The 23,261-nt window shown below is 42.5% G+C and overlaps 1 protein-coding gene across 5 annotated transcripts in view; it reads right to left on the bottom strand.

Annotated features, from left to right (window-relative positions):
- Positions 1-23,261, bottom strand: part of Tnrc6a (trinucleotide repeat containing adaptor 6A) — a 162,979-nt gene that overhangs the window by 12,451 nt on the left and 127,267 nt on the right. For 3 of the 5 annotated variants that reach the window (XM_051145178.1, XM_051145179.1, XM_051145182.1), the window contains 9 exons: positions 21,247-21,636; positions 11,358-13,931; positions 9,725-9,901; positions 8,863-9,038; positions 7,697-7,729; positions 6,210-6,290; positions 5,646-5,697; positions 634-776; positions 138-284 (listed from right to left, as the gene is read on the bottom strand). In XM_051145178.1, coding sequence (XP_051001135.1) covers positions 138-284; positions 634-776; positions 5,646-5,697; positions 6,210-6,290; positions 7,697-7,729; positions 8,863-9,038; positions 9,725-9,901; positions 11,358-13,931; positions 21,247-21,636 — 3,773 coding nt within the window. The remainder of the gene's footprint in view (positions 1-137; positions 285-633; positions 777-5,645; positions 5,698-6,209; positions 6,291-7,696; positions 7,730-8,862; positions 9,039-9,724; positions 9,902-11,357; positions 13,932-21,246; positions 21,637-23,261) is intronic. The other 2 variants (XM_051145181.1, XM_051145183.1) reach the window with 2 other exon arrangements.

Here is a 23,261-nt window from a genome sequence, read left to right as displayed (position 1 = left end):
GACAAAGTGACTCTTCAAGGAGAGGCACTCAATACCATATGACACTACTGTTTCAACACAGTAACTACATACAAGAGAGACGTTACTACTAAGACAGAGCATTCAAGAGAAAGCCTACAATGCACGTCTGGACTTACCTGTCTAACAGAATTCAAGTTTTGCGTACCCAGCCCTGCTATGGAGCCAAGGGCCTGGTTAGGTAGTGCACTATTTGAAGGGGGAAGCTTCATGCTTTGACTGGACATAAACTGCATGTTTTGGGATTCATCTGCTACAATGCCATCCTGATTGGACAGACAGAAAGATGTGTAACACCAGCCAAGCAAACAAGTAGAAGGGAGAGATCATTTCAGGAACAGAGGAGAGGTCACATGACATTCCAGCACCAACAGGAAACAGGTAGAAAACAGAAGAGATCAGATTAGTGTTAGTTCTAGAGCACATAAAAAGAGCCAAACACATACTTCATGGGATTAAGAAGAAAATGTAAACACAACCTCTATGCTAAGCTGAGATATAAATGAAACAATAAACTAAAACTACATTACTAGGAAAGGCACTTGATTATACTTCTTATTACATTATGCTATTAAAGGTATCGCTTATTATTCTTAGAGATTAGAAAGATTGTACCTTATCAAAATAAGGATTGCGCTCCATGGAAGACTCTTTGGAAATCTGAGGCCGAGAACCAGGGCCTTTCCCGACCGTTCGATTGTAATCACCAATATTTAGGCTATGTTTATCTATCTCCATTCGCTTATCTTGTAACATTCCTAATAAATGCAAGAAACTATTATCAGTAGGAAGAAAACCAATTTATTTCTTTTAAAAATTGTACATAGAAAGTAAAATGCTCACCTTCCAAAATGAAACAATTTCTCCTTCAACAAGCACATGTAAAAACATTTCCATTGCATAAATTCTGCCCCTTACATGTAATCCTAGATTTTAAACAGATAGTACTATCCTATGAACCAATTAACTTTGAAAAGGGACTGGTAAGCAGTTAAAAGCAGCTAACAATCTCATTGTAAAGACTTCTTAAGCAACCTAAGACGTTCTTACATCATCTCTCAGGAACATAGCAATCTCCTGAGTTATGGTCTGTTTTGGCCTCACCAATTAGGCTAGATTGGTTGGCTGGGAAGCTCCAGGAACCTCCTGTGTCTGCCTCTCCAACTATGGGGACACAGGTGCAAGCCATCATGTCTGGCATTTTTTTTTTTTTTTTTTTTGTGGGTTCAGAAGAATGAAAGCAAGTCCTTACGTTTGTAAAAAACTTTACCAACTGAATATTTTCCTATCTCCAATCTGATTCTATAATAAAAATAATTTCTGTTAGCAAGTAACAAGATAACAAAAAACCTCACCCATTCTGATAAACCACCCATCTATTAAATGCTTACTATGTGTCAAATGCCACCTGAAATGCTTCAGTTACACTAATTAAATGCTTGTGACTTGCTATTATTGCCCCTGTTAAGCAGCCGGAGAAGCTAGAGAACAGATCTTCGTGCACACCTTTAATCCCAGCACTCTGAAGGCAAAGGCAGGGAGAGCTCTGTGGGTTCAAGGGTCAGTTGGTCTAATAGTTCTATGACAGCTGGAGCTTTACAGTGAAACCCTGTCTCAAAACAAGAACAAACAAGGGACTCTTTGCCCACTACTCTCCTCATTCTGACTGCTCTGCTATAAATATGACCTGTCTTATCTTTACTGGACATAGCCAACCTCTATCTACCTATTCAAAAAAACCTTGGGGAACCTGACAGTGCTCTGTCTTCATCATCTCACCGGCCAGGCTGCCACTTCTTCTCTCCACAAGTGAGTCCAGCACCTCTTTTACCTTGGGTACACTGGTTTCCTCAGTTCTCACGGTGAAGCGCACTTGAATGTGTCTCTATCATTCACTCACCCCCCCGAGGTTTCAATGTCACTACCTCCATCCACATGACCCTCCCCATATAAAAGCCCCCTATTTGGAATGCTGATTTAGCATATCTACTTCAGTGGCCTACTGTATCTCTAACAAAGACTTCATCTCTTAATTCTCCACATAGTCTCAATCCTAGAATCTCACCAATTTATTCTCTGCAAATGTTCTGAGATGTCTATCACCATCAAAATACCAACAAAAAGAAATTTTTCTTTAAACAGGAACAACTTTTAAAATGCCATTAATTGCTTAAGATACATCAGGCATTTGAACAATTTAGCTTTTAGGATCTGAAAACCCTCCCCTGACCACCAGTAATCCCAACCAACAACACTCCTCAGTTCTCCCCAAATGAGAATCCCCAGTCCTCATTCTTACACTCAGGGTAGATGGACACCTGGACTCTTAACTTGTCTTGTTAAAAAATCTGCTACTGTGGCGGCACAGCTAGTGATGACCAGCTACTTTACACGTCTCTTCATTCTAAATCCACTTTTTTGGACTGCTCTATGTAAATATATCTAGATCTATGCTCCGTTTTCTTTTGCTAGTCAGAAAAGAAGCTTTGTAAGAAGATGGTCCTAGAATAGTGAGGGGTGAACAGCATGGCTTAAGGAGGTCTAAAGCATTGCTAGCTACTTTATGTCTCATTAGTCAGAAAGCTCTGTGGTCAGCTCGTCACATACCTCTAAAACAGGACTATAATGGTCTTTGGTGAGCCACCTGGGTATCTGCAGCATTACCCAGCAAGTTCCACAACTATGACATCACAACTTCTCTGCCTTTCTGCAAGCCATGGTGGTGGCAGATTTGCTTTCATGGGGACAGACACACTTCTGGATCAGAGCTGTTGTTGTCTACAAAGCTTTGTTATCCAGTCTTAAGAGCATGCCTTCTCAACTGTCATGGACTACCTCACAGCACTATGTTAGGGCATCAATTGCTTCATAGCAAAAGTGTGGTGACAGGCTCAAGATACAGAATTACCTGTTGTTACCACATAGGCTGGCACCCGAAAGCTGTTAGCCAACCGGATAGTAAAGCTTATTGAAGATTTCATCAATAATGCCAGCTTGGGGGCAACATCCTCTGGGTATAAATTCTATTCTGCAGGACATGGTCTGTGGGGCTAAATACACCAGAAGCCATAGGTTGGAGGTAATGGCTCTCTCAGTGATGCCCAGGACACTTCCAGAACCCCTGCTTCTGCTTAGTAACTGTTCTGTTTAGACCTTGGTCCTGGATAAGGCTTCCAACAAAACAAATCTGGTCCCAGTGAAATGCACAATAAAGCCAGCCACCTGGAGAGTCTGTGCCTCAAATGACATCAGCAAGCAGGCAGGCACAGAACCAGTCTGTGGGCTGGAGCAAACAGCTTTGAATACTGAGGGAAAAACATTGTTGTGCCACTGAGTGAGAGCAGTGGTGATGTTCTGGAACCCAGGGACTGCTATGAGTTGCTTCTTAGTACTTCTCTACCTTGTAAGATCACTTACAACCAGATAAACAGGAAGGACGACAGAGGACAGAAATCTCTGGGATACAGGTTGGAGTGAGGCTGCTAGTTAAGTGGCTAAAAAACCAAACCAAACCAAACACTGCAGCTGCAGTTGAGAATGCGTAAGGAAGGCGAAGGAAATGCAAGAAGGAGCCACCAATGCGAACGATGAGCTGTGAGCAACTCAAGAAAACGAGGTGCAGGCTGAGTACTCCCAACTTGAAGATTTGAGATCTGAAACTTGCTGTGTGTATGTTGCTCAAAGTACGGGTTTTAGATTCTACATGTTCAATTGGTGGTCGTGCAGACACTCTCAAATCCAAAACCTCAGTATTTGAAATGCTTCTGGTCCCACCCCAAACTACCTTCAGTATGTCTCTTGATTCCAATTGGTTGTTAAATTTGTGCTCATTTGTTTTGTATGGCCATTTTCTTTCTCTTTTCCATTTTGCTTTAGTCTTTAGGTAAAACACTTGCTGAACTGGAGAGTCATTTTCTCGGTGACACAATAGCTCTTGGGGATTGTCCATCCCATCCTCCTCATAAGGAAACAAGCTGCGGTGTGATGTGTATGACGTAAGGATGGAGTCATTTCACCACTGTGCTCAACTTAAAGTATGCTTAGCAGAAAGTCTATGGAAGGTGAGGTGTCAAGGGCTGAGGTGAGCATGAACAGTACCAATTACTATTTTTTATTTACTGGATCTCAGTATTCACCCTCTACATTCAATACTTTGGGCTGGCTCGGTACGGGGGAAATGCATTTCTGTCCCTTATATTATTATTCTCGTTGCTAGTTGGCACCAAAGGTGTGTGAGTAGAGTGCAGGAGACACTACAAGAAGAGAGACGTGACACCTCCCCTCCCCCGTTCTGGTGTGCTTTTTTTCTATAACCCAGGCTTCAGGGCTCACCTCATCAGCTGCCATCTAACACTGCAGAGTAGTGTGCTTCCAGCAAAACATCTTTCCTGTGAGTGGCCCTCCCCCTTTTCGCTGAGGGAGGGTACTCATGCAGTTCTATGGGGGTGGAACCGTGTCACACCATCCTGGTATAAGGTCCAGATGCTCTTCTAAACACCACCTCAGTCTCTTGGCCTTTGATAAGCAAGCCACTGATGCTCTAACTCTTTCTAGTTAAATTTCTAACTTATGCCCATCTTTTCTTATCCATTTATTGTATTCTCTTTCTCCTGACCGTACTACTATCTCATGGCTATGAAGGCAAAGCTGACAATCTCCTGTGCCTTCCATAGCCAACTACATTTAAAATAATAATGAAATTCTCTTGAACTTAATCCTACTCTCCACTGAATTAATCTAGTCATCCCATTTTCTGTTTCAGTTTGGAGCTTTGAAAATAGCAACTAGTTACTGCAACAAATCTCTCACTGGTTTTTCTCGCTTGTTGTTAACTTCTGGCCTGTTCTCTGCTGAGTGCATACGTATGTGCGTGTGTGCATGTTGAAACCAGAGAGGGATCATTTGGGGAAAGGATCAGTAGGGAGGGAGAAAAAGAACAAAAACAACAGGAACTGATATTTATGAAAATACTATAATAAAACACATTTATAAAACCAAAACACGTTTTAATTCCCTATTTTCTGTAATCCCAGCACTCGGGCAGGCAGAGCTCTATGAGTTCGAGGCCAGCCTGGTCTATAAAGTGAGTCCAGGATAGCCAAGGTTACACAGAGAAACCCTGTCTCAAAATATTAAAAAACAAAAACCACAAACAGAACAAAACAAACCACAGATATTCTTCACTAGCCCCTACCTAGTAATCTAGCACCTTCTCCTCAACAGGCTGCTCCACCCCCTCGCCCCACCCTCCTTCAGTCACTATTCTTAAGAGTTCTTGTCTCAGTCATGGAGTGCTTGACATTTCTGTCTATGGTATGAGATGTCTCTGTCATAAAGTCTCGATTGTGCACAGTCCTCTGATCCACATGACTAAATCCTGTCCCTTGATGATGGGACTCGGAGACAACATAGACTGATACAGCTCCACAGTCACTACTTGCAATGCACAGTGATGTGTCCCTTAGAGGGACGCCAGAGCTCACTTTACTCAATCATGCTCAGAGTGCAGCACCAAGGCGTCTGTAGTTAGGAGCCACGGCTGTTCTCTTCTGCTGAGGGCAATGACACAGCTAGGCTTATTTATCAGTGGTAAATACAAACTCAGAATGACTTAATTTTTTTCTCACCTCCAGAAAGATCCATCTTATTGCTCTGTACATTTTCTTCTGGTGAGTCTCTCTGAAGTAGGAAAAAACAACACGTTAACAGACTTTACAGGAAAACAAAAAGTGAAGAACTTTCCTTATTTCATCATCTGAAATGCAAGCAAATCATAAAGTTTTTCTTTTTAAAATTTGTCTGTGTTTATGTGTATTTGGCACATGTGCACAAGCACCTGCAGAGGTCAGAATAGAGCTGGAGATGCCCTGGAGATAGAGTAAATGTGGTTGTGAATGCCCTTCATGGGTTCTGGGAACAGGACCCTGGTCCTCTGAAGAGGAGCAAGTGCTCTTAAGCATGGAACTGTCTTTCCACCCCTATTTTTAAAAATATTATGTTTTAGTATATTTTTAAGATGTACTCAACATTTATAAGGTTTAAGAATTAAGGCTGTTGGCTAATTTTACTTTAATTCTACTCATATTTTAAAGACAATGATAAGAAATAATTTTTAAGAAAATAAAACAAAACTGGGATAAATTACAAACCACCACTAAAGAAAGTGTCAGCTGCTAAGAAAACATACTTACCGAAAAACTGATATTTGAAAACTGTTTAACAAATGGATTTATCCACGCGTCTTCTTGTTTGTTTCCACCTTTCATCATTCCCTTTGTAAAATAAAAGAGTAGAAAAGATGCCGTGGCAATCTCTAATTATCTGGACATAGTGATGGACTAATAAAACTTCAAGACAATTCCCAACTCTCATTTTTAGCCAATATTTTCTCCTTCAATCAACTCTTCTCAGAGTTGTTAACAATTAAATAAGTAAACTCATTTGATTTTTCAACTTCCTTTGCTCCAGGCCTCTGGTATAGCTGTAATGTACAGAGAGATCTCTAAGGCAGGCAGTCAGAAGGAAAAGACAGAAGCAATGGAGGACTGGGGACGGTCCCGCCTCACAGACGTGTATCATCATTTGGGTTTTGGAATCCTCATACCAAAGTAAAAAGTTGTACATAGGCTCTCAGGGTAGTCCTAACAAACCAATATAATCCATCATTGAGTCATGATATGAATGAACACTTTACTGAAACACCAACACCCCTCCCAAACATCCTATTTCCACATGATGATAACTTTAAAAGTTTTAATTTGTGTTGCTAAAACACAACACTCTGGGCAGCAGCTGAACTGCTGTGGTGGGCTGGGCGGTACGGGATATTATTCCTAGAACTGGCAGCAGTCACAGAGGGCGGCTGGAAGGCACAGAGACCGAGGCCTCATATGGGTGAGATGACCAAAGAACCCTCTCAGTGTATTAATGTCCCTTTCCCAATGCTACTATCTGTTCCTTCTGACTGTGAAACAGAGCATAGCTTAACTCCCCACAAAAGCAGATAGATCTCTAAAGCAAGCCCCTAACCCTCTCCAAAGACTTTGAAGGCAAGGCGTCTCAGGCTCCTGTTCCCCCTTCTACTTCCTCCCACAATCTGAACGGCTGCTAACCTCTGTCCCTTCTATTCCTAAACACATGCCTAACTGCTTCTCCTTTCCACCTTGGGATGATGTAGCCGCTTCCTGAGGTCCCTACCTCTGGTCTGCCCTCTACTCCAACTGGAATGTAACACCAACATTAGACAGCTCTTTTAAAATAAGTTTTTAAAAAGCCACTGAAGTTGCCTTCTTCTAAATTTCTCTGGCTCCATAATTAGTAAATAATAAAGTTCCAGGTATTTTTGGCATGGTAAGGATGATACTTTAATTACTAGTCTTCCTGTAACTACAGAGCCAACTTTCTTTGTCAACTTTTTAGAAATCTTTCAGTTCTCTTAGGCCACCCCAGGCATCTTCCACATCCCAGCACACACTTGTGTGGAGCTTTATAGCCCATGAAGCTCGCCTGATGCCCCACCAGAGACAAGAGCCCCGGAAGGGGCTGCTCTTCAGTGTATTTGAACCCCAGCACCAAGCACAGTACCTGGCACACAGCAGAAGCTAAATAAGAGTTTGCAGTTGCTTTCTAAAGATTTTTACTAGTAGAACAAAGGAGAAAGAGTAAAAAGGCTACACACCCTTTCCCTTCTCCTTTTTTTGCCACTCAGACCCTGTAAGGAAAGACAAAGTCACAAAACAGCATGGTCCAGTGGGAAGAACAAGGTTTTGAATCGCAAGACCTAAACTTAAGTCCTTGCTTTGTCACTTACTAGTTAATGTAACTTTGGGCAAGTCACCACCTTTTCCAGTCTCAACTTCCTCCTCAGTATCCTATCTCAGAAGGTTATGAGGATCAAGTGATTATGTAAAACATGTAAAAGCACATCATAAGCTAAATGGCCAGGCATCAATAGGCAAATCCAGCCAAATGAAAAAAACTATAAAATGAAAATGGCAGGTCCTAGACTGAATCCCAGGATTGAAAGGGAACAATTGTGGCCTTGAGTTAAGCCAGGTACTCACTTAGATATATGGCGTTATCAAGGTCATCAAAAGGTAATCATTCTCAAATAGGGGAATGAGAACATTTTAGAGTCATGTGTGAGACTGGGCACCTATTTTGAAAGACGGTCCCAGGAGAACCTACCTCTAGACCCCAGTCCCCAATACTACTTCCCAGGACCCAGTGGTTCCTAAACCTGGCTCCACATTAGACTTATTTGGCAAGCTGGTGCAATTCCAAAACTTCAGAAGACCTTGGGGTATAGCAGACTATGTCTTGAACAAATGCAACCCATTTCTCGTGTAAAGCCAGGTATAGGAATACAATCTGCTACTCAGCTTCTTCCTAGGGATTTTCATCACAGGACCTTGGGGATGAGAAAGGGACAATGATGAACTATAAAGAAAGAGAATGGTGACTCTGGGTAATGGGAGCGTAGGGACTCTGGATAAGGAGGTGAAATGGAAGATGGAGATGAACTGGCAGTGAAATGGAGAGTCAACAGGGAGATTTGCCCTTCTCTTCATCCTCACCACTGCTGGTACCACCTGAGCTGGGGTTGCCCCAAGCAGTACTGGTGGAGCTGAGGAGGAGAGAAATCCCAAGCTGTAGCAGTGGGGAGAAAGGAAGTTCCCGTGGTCTTATGTTTTTCTAGGTAGCTGCCCATTCAAGAGGCTATACCTAAGTTGGGGGCTGCCTAGACTGTACTGATTGCCATAAATGGGCAGATAGATTCATTTTCTGTGGGTAAACTACCTTTGAGCTTTAAAGTTTCAAGAGCAAGGCTCTTGAAATGTTTACCTTTGAGGACATCTTCTTAGTATATGGTGGCCAATTTAAAGATGAGTTAAGCTCTTGAGATGAGTTACTGTTCCACATTCCAATCTCTACATCCTCTTCCTCTTCCCAGCCAGTGGGGCGACTTCCAGGTAATGGCATGTCATCACCACACCAGCCATCTTGCATAGATTTGGGCCCTGATTTATAGATTTGTGATACAAAGACAAAGTTTAATGAAACAATTCTAAGAGATCAAGCATATTTCAAAGTACAGAGACATTGCAACTAAATACACCTTTACACCTCTTCTTAAATACAAGTAATAGTAAAGGTATATTTCATACTACATTGAAAATTCACTGGGAAGAACTTATTTTTATTAAAACATTTCAATGAAAACTTCCATGTCTTCAAAAATCAGTGTTTCTAGACACAGGCAATGGTGGTTTCCTGTGTGTACCTATCTGATCTTGAAAATGATAAGACAGACGGTGGGTGAGGCTCAAAACAATCAATTTTATATGTTTTCTACAAGACTGGTCAGAGAGCACTGAAGCCCAATATGGGAGAGGACAGCATTCACGTGCATCCCAGGGCCCTTCTCACATAAAACTTGATGGTTTGCATATATGTCTTATGTTATATAATCTAGTCTCTCAAGCTGAATGGCATAAAAGCTGCTAAAATCAGCTTTAAATAATCCAATGAGGTGAGAAACAATTAAGATTTGGTGGAAGATATATATAAGTTACTTGTAGTTAGTTTTGAGAAATATGTCTACATTAGAGACAATTTAGAAACACTTGCCCACTATTTAAATGCAGTTCATGGGTTGACATCAGCACCATTACAAAATGGTTACTAAAGATCACAAATGACTTACCAGATTTGCTTAATGATTGTGGACCAACAGAGCTGGAGCCCCATGTGGACGTGTTGGATGCCGCGGTAATGGGTTCTCCCCAGCTGGGACCGCTGTCTACAGGCTTACCCCAGGCTGAAGTACCATTATCCACCGTTGTGGCTGGAGTAGAAGGCTCCCCCCACGGCTCACCCCAGCCTTTAGGAAGTGTGGGAGAAGAAGTCATCAGCATAGGCATAAGGAGGCAAGCAAATAAAGGCAAGGAAGAGTGCTTGGGAAACAAGATGAAGAACTGCACAGTCAAATACTGCATGATGATGCTACGACAAGCAGGAGGCACATTTTAGTAAAGAACGTAAATTAGTCCGCACTAATATAAACTAACTGTATAATGTTTTAACCTTTTCTCTCAAAACTGCCTTCTGGTGCTAGGGCAGATTCTTTTGAATAACTTAGTTACAGCAAATCATCTTCCCTTGAGGATGAAGTTAGTTCCTAAAAATACCAGGTTCTTCTGAACCAGAGCTTATAAACTGAGGCAGGTGCAGTGTGAAGGGTTACTGAGAGGACGCCATCCCCACAGCAGAGAACAACCGACTGTATGAGCGCCAACAGGTAGGTAGCCTACTTCACACACACTGGAAAAAAGGTCTACACCATCAGGTTGATGTGGTTTAAAACAAAACAACAAAACAAAACAAAAACTTGCCCTTAGAGCTAAACATAAATCAACAGAGTTGATTCATTAAAAAACAAAATAAACCAAAACAAAAATACCGCCCCTCACACACAATTAGGTATTGAATGAAGAATTCATGAAAATACTGCCATCTATCAACAAAGTATTACTCAATAAAACTCCCATTAACAAGGGCAACGAAGGCCTGTCAAATTTAGAGAAAATGTTGGGCTGGAGAGATGGCTGAGGTTAAGAGCACTGCTTGCTCTTCCAAAGGTCCTGAGTTCAAGCCCCAGAAACCACATGGTAACTCACAACCATCTGTAATAAGATCTGGTACCCATACATGCAGAAAAAGTACTGTGTACATAATAAATAAATAAATCTTTAAAGGCGCACGCCTTTAATCCCAGCACTAGGGAGGCAGAGGCAAGTGGATTGCTGTGAGTTCGAGGGAGCCCAGGACAGCCAAGGCTACATAAAGAAATCCTGTCTCAAAAAAAGAAACAAACAAAAAAATTTTTTGCTCAGTATAGGAAAAGTAGAATATACTAGAAAGATACAGTGCAATGTTTTAGATGCACACACTATATCCACTGTTATCTGAGTAGATGTGAACTTCATGCCTAACTTAGAAAAGTTCTCTAAGGTCCAATATATTACCAGGTATCTAGAGTACTGTACTCAGGCACTTAGCTTTACTGTACTTCAATAGGAACACCACATTGTTAAGGCTTGACTCAGAGTAACTGAGAGAAGTGTGTAACTCTTCCACTTAACCCCTTCTACTACACTCCTAACAGAGAACAGAGCTGCACTGCCAAAGACAGATTGCTTGGTGAACACGACTCCTGGAGCACGGCTGAAAGGCCTCGATGTGTATACCCAAGTGCTCTGCTAGGTAAGTCCTATGACAGTATGTCAACTCAAAGTTTGCTTCCAGAATACCACTGGACGCCACAGAGGAATGCTTACCAGAGCCACTGCTTGCCTCCTTGCTTGAGACACTTGCAGATGGCAGCAGACGGTGCACCTGTGCTTGCTGGTCTGAGCGGCTACTGCCATCTGGGATGTTTTTATTCCACATGTTCACATTTTTGTAGTTGTATTTGCTCGGATCTCCCCAAGCTGAAGTTCCATCGTCGATCTCCATTTTTCGTCGAATAGATTCTGGGGATGGCTCCTCCCAGCCTGTGGGTTCTTCCTCCTTTGTTGGAGCTGGAATAGGTCCCCCAAGCCACCCTGTACCAGGAGGCTTGCTGGTGGCTCCCGGGATTCCCCACGATCCAACAATGTCTTGTTGCTTGTTCCAATCTGGAGAACTAACTGGTTTTGATGAATCTCCCCAACCTAGAGACTGATTACACTTTGGAGGGTCTCCCCATCCCTGGGAAGAATTAGGTTTAGAAGATTCATCCCATCCTGATGAATTATTTGGATTTATATTATTTCCCCAAGTAAAAGAACTAGTTTTACCAAGTTCATTCCAACCAGAAATGGACCTGTCACTGTCACTACCTCCTGAGCTGGATTTCTTATTAGCCTCACCCCAGTGGTTACTCCTGGAAGTTTCTCCCCAGTTATCACTGGCAGAAACGGACCAACCTTGGTTTGATTTTTGTCCTTCCCCCCACCCCTGTTTAGTCTTTTGCGAATCATTCCATGCAGACTTCTCTTCTTTACAATTTCCCCACTGATTGCTCTTGATCATTCCTGTAGCAGCAGAATCATCTTCCCACCCCCCCTGGCAGTTTGAGCCTTTGGAATCTCCCCACCTCAGGGTAGGTTTGGGATCACCCCACCCTGATATAGATGAGGTATCATTGCTATTAGGGCTAGTCTTATCTATACATGCCCCTGAGTTAAAAGTCTGTGTTGCAGAGCTTCCCCAGGCCTCTGTCCCATTGTCAGTCTTTCTTTCCCCTCTTGGTGATGTCTCTGTATCCCAGGCAGTATTCTGCTTAATAGGAGTCTGTCCCCAACCAGAGTTGGACAGGACACGTGGATCTAAGTCAGTTCTGTTTACAATGCTTTGGAGTAATGTGTGCTGATCAGTTTTTCTTCTATCTCTACTCTGACTTTCCCCAGTTCCTTTTTCTTCAAGGCGTCCAGTGCTCTCTGTATCACTCTCCACTGTGCCTCCTGTTTTGGCCCACACGCTGTTTTGCTCATTTGTCTGAGATGCGGCAGAACCCTGATCCTCTTCCTCAGTAGATTTCCATCCATTTGTAAACTTCTTACCATTGCCATTTGCACTGTCATTGGAATGCTGATTGCTAGGCAGTTTGTTCCACTCAACACTGGGTAGGCTAGTACCAGTGCTTTGTGCAGGACTTCCCCATCCTCTTCGACTTCCTCCAGAATTCACACCATTTCCACTTCCCCATGGTGAACTTTGGGAATTCACTGTCCCAGGCTCCCATACACCTCCCCCTTTATTTGTGTTAACTTGAAAGTTAGTGCCCATAGGCCCATTTATGCCAGGCTGCATTAGAGTTGCATTCACAGTGTCACCATTGGCTTGGCCATTAGGGCCTGCACATTTGTCGCCAGAGTAATTAGAACCATAGGCACCCCATGTAGTACCGTAGGAGCCTCCGGTTTTTGACTCTCCATTACTAAGGTGAGAAAGGGAAGTGCCATTCATAACTGACGGAGCCTGTATCTGAGGATGATTCATTGTGCTCACACGCCAGGCCCCTGGATTACTTGTAGGCAGTTCATTATTCTGTACTGAACCGGAGTTTGGTAAACTAGAGGTCATAAAGTTAGTAGTGTTATTTGGTCCAGTCGGTTCAGTGGTGATATTCTGAGGTTGACCACTGAATGAAACCTTCTGTGTACCACTTACTTCAGGCTCACAGGTTTCCTGAAGGCTACCCCAGGTACCATGGGTAGAAGAGCCACTGACTTTAGAGTTGATACTCTGATTGTTAGGCATCTGGCCTATGGTACTACACTGAATATTGATGCCAGAACTCCCACTCCCTACAGGCCCTTTTAGGGCAAGTCCATTGTTTTCTAATACTGGCCAGGCACCATGGTTGCTAGCTGAATTCAAAGTGCTTGGATTTAACCCTCCATTTGATGAAGAACTTACAGTGCCCCAAGCATTCATCCTATTGTTACTACTTTCTGATTTGCTTTCAGGAGCATCCACAGAGACCTGACATGTGCTTATTATGGCTCCATGGGGGAAGCCCCATGGCCCGGTACTACTTCCGTGGCCCACATTATTGCTGCTGCTACCAACCACAAACGTGTTTTGAGAACCGAGTCCAGTGCTGTTCCGAAGGCCATCTTTTTCACCACCAGTGTTCCCTGAAGCCATGACAGTGATGTTTCTCTCTGACTCAGAACTGGAGGCAGAATCAGCATCCATACATTCTGAAGCCAATTCAGGATCACTGCCAGGGGCTGAGGGCCATGCTTCTTTTTCCAACAAGTCGTTTACAGCATTCTTACAGCTTGTGCTACAGTCACTTGTAGAAGACACAGGTCCCCGCTGGCAATTTTCATAATGGGATCCTGAAGTATTATGATTTATATCTAGAATAAAAGAAAAGTACAACTATTTTTAAGTGTTAACCGTTTCCAAAATGATATTACATAGGCTCAGAAGGAATGATGAACACTGCAGATACACATAGCTCCTTAACAGTAGTAAGATGCTTCACAGAATGGCTATGAGGCACTGGTTTTCTTCCAGCCACCAACTCTCCATGTTCAGTAATGTCACAGGCAGAATTCTGATATTTTGTTCAACACCATACGGTGCGGCACGGAGCAGAATAGGAATACCTACCTGCTAAATGCACAAACTGAGACCATCTCAAGAAATACAAGAATTGTGAGTGAGGAAGACTGGGTGGCAGTGATGAATTAGGGCAACCTGGCAACCCAGGCTCAGAGACTTGACTCGGGGGACCAAATAAAAACAAACAAACAAAACCAAAAAGGGGATGCAGGAGGGTAAGAGTAAGTAGCACCAAATGATCCAGGTTCCTAAAATAGCTTTCTACACAACTTCTTTGGGTGTTATGACAATTCTATAAGAATCCCAAAACATTTTGCACTGTTTCTCTTTTGTTAGTGCACACCTTTAAACTGTGTTACGTAAAGCAAGAATATTAATTTAAAACTATTTCCTAATTTATTTTTATAGTCATGTTTATTAAGAGATATCAGGGGGAAAGACTGGTATGTTGAAAATCACCAAAATATGACCAGTACCTCAGCAGCTGACACTGAAGGCGATAAGGGACCAATCACATAACCCAAGTCTTAGGCTTCCTGCCAGGTAATTATCATCTAGTTTTATTTACTTTCATTTTTTTCTAAAACAGCATCCCTGCTGTGTTTCTGCTAGTTTCTCAGTCTATCTCATTTGGTTTAAGAGCCTGGTGGGTAGAAATGAATCCATGACATCAGCTACATAAAACATTTGCATGTAGGCTGTCTTGAAGGGTAGCCTACACTATAGTTCCCAGTGGGTGTGGGTCTAGAAATAAAGTCACAAAACTAGTGATTTGCTAGTATGGAAAAATGATTCTGCTTGTACCACTAAAGCACAAATGCTAAGACGCAAATGATGAAGAGGTGTAAGGATAGCAAGAAAAGCAACAAAGATGGACCTGCAATGTATCCAGTGAACATAATTCAAGTACTGCACAGTGCACAGACTACTGCTCCCTCTTAAAAGTATTTCATCAAACAGCGGCCAGTAGCTGGTTATGGTCACAGCTTTACCCAAGCCCTCAGGGGGCAGATCTCTGACTGAGAGGCAAGGCTATATAGTAGAACTGTGTCTACCCCACAAGAAGGTGGTCAATGAAGTTTGTTTTCTCTCAGTGCTCATGAAGACTCCACATGAAATTAAAAAACCAAAAAGTCAGTATCCTTGGGAAGGAATAATTCTACACTGCAACACACAGCAGCAACATCAACCCATGGCCAGTATTCATTGCTACACAGCAGGAGCTCTGCAAACCTTGCACGTCCTTAGGACAATTCAGGAGCACAAGTATTGGCCTCACTTTGCATGAGTGAGAGAAGCAAGATGTGCTGAAGAGTTCTATATTAGCTCACTAAGCCAAAGTCATAAGAGGAGGGAACCTCAACTAAGAAAATGTCTCCAAGCCGGGTGCAGTGCTGCAGAAGAAGGCAGAAACAGTCAGATCTCTGAGTTTGAGGCCAGTCTGGTCTACAGAGCAAGTTCTAGGACAGCCAGGACTACATAGAGATCTTGTCTCAAAAAACCAAAACAAAAGCCAAAGCAAAAACAAAAACCAACCAAAAAACAAAAACCAAAGCCTATGCGGCATTTTCTTAATTAATGATTGATGGGAAAGAGACCCAGCCCACTGTGGGTATTGCCATCTCTGGGCAGGTGGTCCTGGGTTCTATAAGAAAGCAGGCTGAGCAAGCCAGTAAGCAGCATCCTCCATGGCCTCTGCATCAGCTCCTGCCTCCAGGATCCTGCCCTGGTTGAGTTCCTGCCCTGACTTTTGTTGATGATGATATGGAAGTGTAAGCCAAGTAAACCCTTTCCTCCCAAAGCTGCTTTTTTGCCATGGTATTTCATAACAACAGAAATGTAACTAATAGACAAGATAAATTACAGTCCTCTGTAAGGCAAAGTAACTTAAAGCAAAACAAAACAACAAAAGCGTGACTGACACACCAGCAGTAACAGGACTCAAACCTGTATTCTTCATAGCGGTTGGAGGACAAGACCCTGTGAAATGAGGTTATGTCCTTTTATCTGAGGGTAGGGAGCACTAGGATCGAACCCTTCTTATGTTGGGCAAGTGTTTTATTACTGAGCTTCATGCCTGTTCCTTTGATTTCTGAGATGGGGTTTCTCTGTGTAGTACAGGTTGGCCTCAAATTTGTTATCTATCTTTCAGCATTAAGCACACGACTGTTGAGATTACAGGAATGTACTACCATACCCAGACAAAGAAAGAGGAAGGGTATTTTTATTTTTGTTTTAATAAACTTTGTTGTCCAGTTAACCTTTAATCCCAGCACTCGGGAGACAGAGGCAGGTGGAGCGCTGTGAGTTTGAGGCCAAACTGGTCTACAAAGCAAGTCCAGGAGAGCCAAGGCTACACAGAGAAACCCTGTCTCATAACCCCCCCACCCCCCAAAAAAAGCATTTAGTTATTTCTGTCAGCAGTTAAGAATTCCATGAAAGGCCAGGCACGATGGAGCAAGCCTTTAATCCTAACACTCTCAAGGCAAAAGCAGGTGGATCTCTGAGTTTGAGGCCAGCCTGGTCTATATACTGAATCTAGAACAGCCAAGGCTACATAGAGAGACTGTCTCAAAACAAAACAAAAAACAAACCCAGAAGACATTGTACCACTTACCTAGCCTCAAGAGACCAAATGAAGGACCCCCCCACTCTCTCTGTATGCCTTAGTTTCCTCATCTAGATAATAGGGACTAATCTCATGATTGCTTTAAGAATTAAATAATTAGCAACTAAAGTGCTTTGAGCTATAGCTGACCCATGTAAGGCACCAATAAAGGGCATTACCATCATTCAAGAATGCACACTCATGATTATCATTTTTCCATTCTATCTCCCAAACACGTTTTCATTTACCATATCACCCACATGAAGAACAAAACGACAGTACACACCATAGCTAGTGTAAATTCTCTGCTTTACTACTATAAACACAATGTTACTTATAGCCCTTACGATGCCTCCTTCCAAAAAATATGGAGGGTAAAGCATAAAACCTCTTTACTAATTTTACTTAACTCAGTATTTTTCCTATTTATTTTTATTTACACGTATATCTATGTTTGTAAGACTATAGTGCCTATGTGTTCCTAAGGGCCAGAAGAGGGCACTGGATCCTCTGTAGTTGGAGTCACAGGCAGCAAGCCACCTGATGTGGATGTTGGATATTGGGAATACATTTGGTCTTCTCAAACAGCAGCAAGACCTCTTAACCACTAGCCATGTTGTTGTTTTTTTTTTTTTAAAAGACTGGAGCCTTAGCGTTTATTCTTCCCTGTACACAATAAAACAAAATCATTACCCATTCCTAAATGTAAGCCTTCCCTCTGAGTCTAGGGCAGCTCAGTTCTCATCACTATCACCAACCTTGGATCATAGCATGTCTCTGCTACCATTACCTGCACGCATGTGTTGACACTTCCATAAGGGAGGAATATGAAAAAACACTATGTATCTACAACAAACTACCCATGTTCAGGCAGAGAATAGACTTGGAGTTTAACAATGAGAATACCCGGGGCTGGAGAGATGGCTCAGAGGTTAAGAGCATTGGCTGCTCTTCCAAAGGTCCTGAGTTCAACTTCCAGAAACCACATGGTGGCTCACAACCATCTATAATGAGATCTGGTGCTCTCTTCTGGCCTGCAGGTGTGCATGCAATCAGAACATTGTACATATAATAAATAAATAAATCTTTGAAAAAGAAAACAAACAAAAAAACAATGAGAATACCCAAAGCATTCTCACTGCAACACGAAAAAGACATGAATACTTACAACAACACTACTATTCAGTCCTGTGCTGAAAGGACTACCTGATAAATTATAACTCAAAGATAAGAAACATAACAAGAACACAAAAAGAAAAAAAACATAGAATGCTTGCTTGCCTAGCATACACAAAGCCCTGGGTTCAGTCCCCAACACTGCAGAACTGGATGTGGCAATACAAGTCTATGATCCTAGCAGCTGAGGAAGGAGGTGGATAAGAGGATCAGAAGTTCAAGGTTACCCTCTGGCCTTGACCTCACCTGGAGATATTTGTGGTGATTTAACAGTCTGCTGTTGTTATGTATTCTTAGTTACATTAGGGAAACAGGGAGAGATGCCTTTAGTAATTATGACCTAAAACTCCATTTTAAAACTAAAATACTTTTGATACTTTGGGCATAGTAGCACACATCGTCATCCCAGCACTCTGGCAGGCAGATCTCTGTAAGTTTGAGGCCAGCCTGAGCTTCAAAGTGAGTCCAGGACAGCCAAGGCTACACAGAGAAACCCTGTCTCGAAAAAGAAACACACACACACACACACACACACACACCACAACATAGAACTACAAGTAGAGAGGGGAGTGGTGGGAAAATAAGATGACAACTCAGGAATCAGAGAGTTGGAGGCTGATCAGACATGAAGGAAGCCCAGCAGAACCAGGAAGCCAAAGCCCATTACTCTAAGCAGTTTAGGGAAAAAGACATCCAGGTTTCTGAGTACATGACCATGGCTTTCCCCCTAAGAAATGGTGAGGAACATTAAGATCATAAACCCTCATATTAGCCGGGCGTGGTGGTGCACGGCTTTAATCCCAGCACTCGGGAGGCAGAGGCAGGCGGATCACTGTGAGTTCGAGGCCAGCCTGGTCTACAAAGCGAGTCTAGGACAGCCAAGGCTACACAGAGAAACTTTGTCTCAAAAAACAAAAAACAAAACAAAACAAAAACCCTCATATTAATAGGAAGAAAGGGAGCATTACTTAACAAATGTAAAATGCAAATTTTTATACAACGTGGTGCTAAAAACAAAGATTTAGAAAGATACACATTACTAAGAAAAAGTGAAACCCAAAATGCCAACAGTGCTGGGTGATGGTGCACAGCTTTAATCTCAGCCCTGGGGAGGCAGAAGCAGGCATATCTTGTGAGTTTAAGGCCAGTCTGGTCTACAGAGATCCAGGGCAGCAGCCAAGGTTTCAAAAGAGAAACAAGCAAATGCCGTTAAGCATCCCCCTCAGAAATAGTTCTAGGAGAGCGGGCTAGCCCCATCTAGCCTCCCACCTAGAAGATGAAACAGTGCATTGAGGACACATAAAAAGAGTCTGTAGGGCAGAGCCACAACTGGCGACAGTTAATAACTGATGAAAGAATCAACACCCTCAGTAAGAGCTGAGACCGAAAGAAAATTTTCTATACAAATACGTAAATGTTTACTTTTTACCTGAAACACTTTAAGTCTCGCCAGAAGAAAAGCTTTAGGATTAAATAACACTCAAGGCTGATTGTACTTCAGTAAGTAGTGGTCAGGAATGATCGCCCACCTCTGGTAGTCTATCCCGCCTTTGGTCTAGGGTCAGCAATCTTTTGATCCAATTAATAAATATTTTCATGGGCAACACAGTCTGTGGCAGCTATTCAACTCTGCTACTGTGGCTTGAAATGAGGCGCAGACAACACGCCAACCAGAGGCCACAGAAAGGCTGCTAAGCACACGCTACTAAAGCATGTTGCTCCTGACCAGATGTTGAGTACTTGAACTGTGGCAGCTGGCAATAATAAGGGGAGAGAAAACACAGGAATCTACGGCATGGCAAACCAAAGAGCTGTGAGTTATAAAGAATTCAAGAATGATTCCAATGATCCTAGATGGGTTCTTGGATGAATGGCGTGGCAAAGTTTTGGACCAGAGGCATCAAGAAGGAAGTAGCATGAGTCCATGTTTGGACACACTGTGATGGAAAGAACCTAATATCAGCTAAAGATTCCAGAAGACATGATTCCTGAGACATGGAGAAATATGAAACAAAGCCTTGGGAATGAGTAAAACTTAAGAGCTGGTGCTAAATACACAAGAGAAGCAGAGGGCACCAGAAAAGAAGAGATAGATGATGATGAAGAGGCCAGAGAGTGAAGGAGCTTTAAGAAGTAAGTGGTTAGGAAAAAAGAAAAACAAAACAGAGCCCACAGTTGAATATCTTCAAGTCTCCATCCTGGTATCAGTGTGTCTGCTTAGTGAGCAAGAGCCAGTTTACAGAAACAGTATATATAACAGACAGCAAATATAGGCCATTCCTTTAAGACCTCTAAAAATAGGAGAACAAAAATGTTCCAGGAGTCTTACTAAAGGTATGTGGACTTAAGAGGAATTCAAAGCAAGTACCGACTCCAGTGAGTGCATAAGTAAAGGGAAGGACAAGTGAGTACTAGAAGCATAAGTTACATATGCTGCCTTCAAAGGAAGTCAGGACAGGAACTCATAATAAAGCAGGAACCTGGATGCTGAGGCCATGGAGGAATGCTTGCTGGCTAACTTCTCATGGCTTGCTCAGCCTGTTTTTTTATAGCACCCAGGACCACACCAGGGGTGGCACCACCCACTATAGGCTGTGCCCTCTCACATCAATCACTAGTTTAAAAAATGTCCTTCAGCTGGATCTTAAGGAGATTCCCTCCTTTCAGATAACTCTAGTCTTATCTGTAGTTGACATAAGACTAGCCAGTACACCCTAACATTTGTAGAAAGACTTACACTTTTCAAAAAGAGTTTGACATTGTATATAGGCCAGGTTGTAGGTAATTAGGAAGTTGTATTTCATTTGGGAAGCCAGGTTGGAAGAAAATGTATTGATTAGCAGCATAAGCAGTCTGTTACTAAAGTTTTAGGAGAGTATTACTTATCCACCAAATGCCTGAGTACCTACTGACTGTGAGCCAGGTACAATGGTATATGATAAACAGACAGTGAAGTTGCACAGTATATTTAGAAAATTTTATGTATGTCTCTTCCATTTGGGGAAAGAAAGGACAAAGCTATTTTAAAAATGAAAACAACAGTAGTGCAAGACTTGTGTATCTCATAAAATAAGTATGGCACTGGAGAGACAGTTTACTCAGTAAAGTCCCTACTGTGCAAACATGAGTACCAAGTTCAGATGTTCAGCACCCCTATTTTAAAAAGGCCAAATAGAGGGATGCATATTTGTAATCTCAGCACTGGGAAGACAAGTTAAGGGAGGATGCTTGGGACCTGCTGACAAGCTAATCTAGTCAAGTTGGCCTTGTTGAGGTTTGGTGACAGACTGAAACAAATATGATTGAAGAAATGTCTTTCTCACCTGACTGGCTTTTGCTGTTCTGCACCTCTCCGTTATTTTGCGGTGGTTGATTTGTTACAGCACTGTTTTCTGATTGGCTGTTTAACACCTTAACAGCAGATCCCAGGTTTGCTGCTATGATAGGAAAATGCTGACCCCTCTTTAGAAGCTGTTTGTGTTCCTGGTGGCGAAATCTTGGAGGTACTTCACGAGGATACCGAGGCAAGGCCTGTGGCTGTGGCTGTGGCTGCTGCTGCTCCTGCTGCTGCTGCTGCTGCGGCGGCGGCGGCGGCTGCTGATTGCTGGCTGTAGCTCGCTTGGCATTATTATTAGTGCTGGTTGCTGTGGAAGTGCCGTTATCAGAGTTGGCAGGCTGAGGCTGGCTTACACTGGGCTTTATCTGTTCTGGCACTAATTCCAACAAAAGAAAAGAGGTGGAAAAAGATTAGCCAGTGAAGTATACCTTACTCTCAAACTCACAGGCACCATAAAAACAACCTGAACAGAAGCTTTACACGTCAGAACACCCTCATTCAGAGGGTCAAGTTTCTGAAGAGATGCCACTATCTGGAGCTAAACTTTACTTCTCCTGACAAGCTCTTCAAGTGTCCACAGGGTGGCCACTCTTGACCAGGACAATGTTCATGCTCATTGTCTCTTTACCATACTACACTCTGCTACAAAGCAAACACTTGTTACTTAACTATTGACCAAAAGAACAAGTACAGCAAACTGACTGATGGCTTAAAGCAGTGGTTCTCAACCTGTGGGCTGCATATCAGATACTTACATTATGATTCAATAACAGTAGCAAAATTACAGTTATGGAGTAGCAACAAAAATAATTCTATGCAACAGGAAGAACTGTATTAAAGGGCCACAGCATAAGGAAGGTTGAAAACCAGTCCTAAAAGGCATCTTTAATTCTCTACTAACTGTTCTTGCTCTTCTCTATTTTTATATTCTTAATTTTTAAAAAAATATTTATTTTTATATGTATAGATGGTCCTGCCTTCAAGTGTATGTATGTACAGTGCCAGTAAAACCCAGAAGGCACTGGATCCCCTAGGACTGGAGTTACAGAGGGTTGTGAGCCATCCCCTGAGTGATGAGAATCTAACCCAGGTCTTCCCACTAGCCATCTCCCTACCACCTCTGTGTTTGGTTTTACTTTCTCATCTGAGACATGAATTCAGTGTGGAACCTAGGTTGCTTCAAAAATTCATTATATAACTCAGGCTGCCTCAAACCTGCAATCCTCCTGCCTCATCATCCTAAACTGCTGGGGCTATAAGTGGATACAACCATGTGTGGCTTGTTCCCTATTTTAAGCATTTAAAAGATATTGATGGAAAACTCTTCATTTCCATACAAAACAACAAAGTTAACAATTTTCTACTGGTGACTATAATGTCTGAGCAAAGAAAAAGCTGAGAATAGGAAGGAAATGCAGGTTAACAGGCTGCCCAGAGTGAGGAATACCCTGGAAAGCACCATAGACAAATCTAAGATATGGCTTGTCTGCTATATGTGTAAGTGGATAGGTGAATCTAATGGTTCTGGGCGAATATCCATAAATAACCTTTATAAGTACCTTATGGCTGCAAAAACAGACCTCATCTATGAAGCAATAATTGGCATGGTGTCTGAGCTTAGGCTTCAACTCCAGCCCCAATGAGCCTCTTGTCTTCTCCATACAAGGCCCAGGACATAAGCCTATTTAAGTACTGACTGCTCTATAAAGACTGGCACAGCATTCTACCTAAACAGTCCAATCCCACTACAGAAAAAAACAGAACTCTGCTACTGGAGAGGACACTGAGAAAATTCTGGCAAAGGCTTAAAAGAGCTCTAGTCCAGTAGTAAAACATCCTCAGCCGAACTTGTTTCTCGTCTATAAAGCAGGGACGGTCTCAGCCCATCACCTAGCACAACGCATAGATGCTGATGCTATAGCCTAAAGAAGAGAGCTACTTTACCAGGAGCTGCTACTGTGATGACCTTGTGACTGACTGAGGCTTTGGTCACTGTGTTTT

This window comes from Acomys russatus, chromosome 5 (assembly GCF_903995435.1).
Source record: "Acomys russatus chromosome 5, mAcoRus1.1, whole genome shotgun sequence".
Taxonomy (NCBI): Eukaryota; Metazoa; Chordata; class Mammalia; order Rodentia; family Muridae; genus Acomys; species Acomys russatus.
This window is presented reverse-complemented; position numbering and strand designations above follow the sequence as displayed.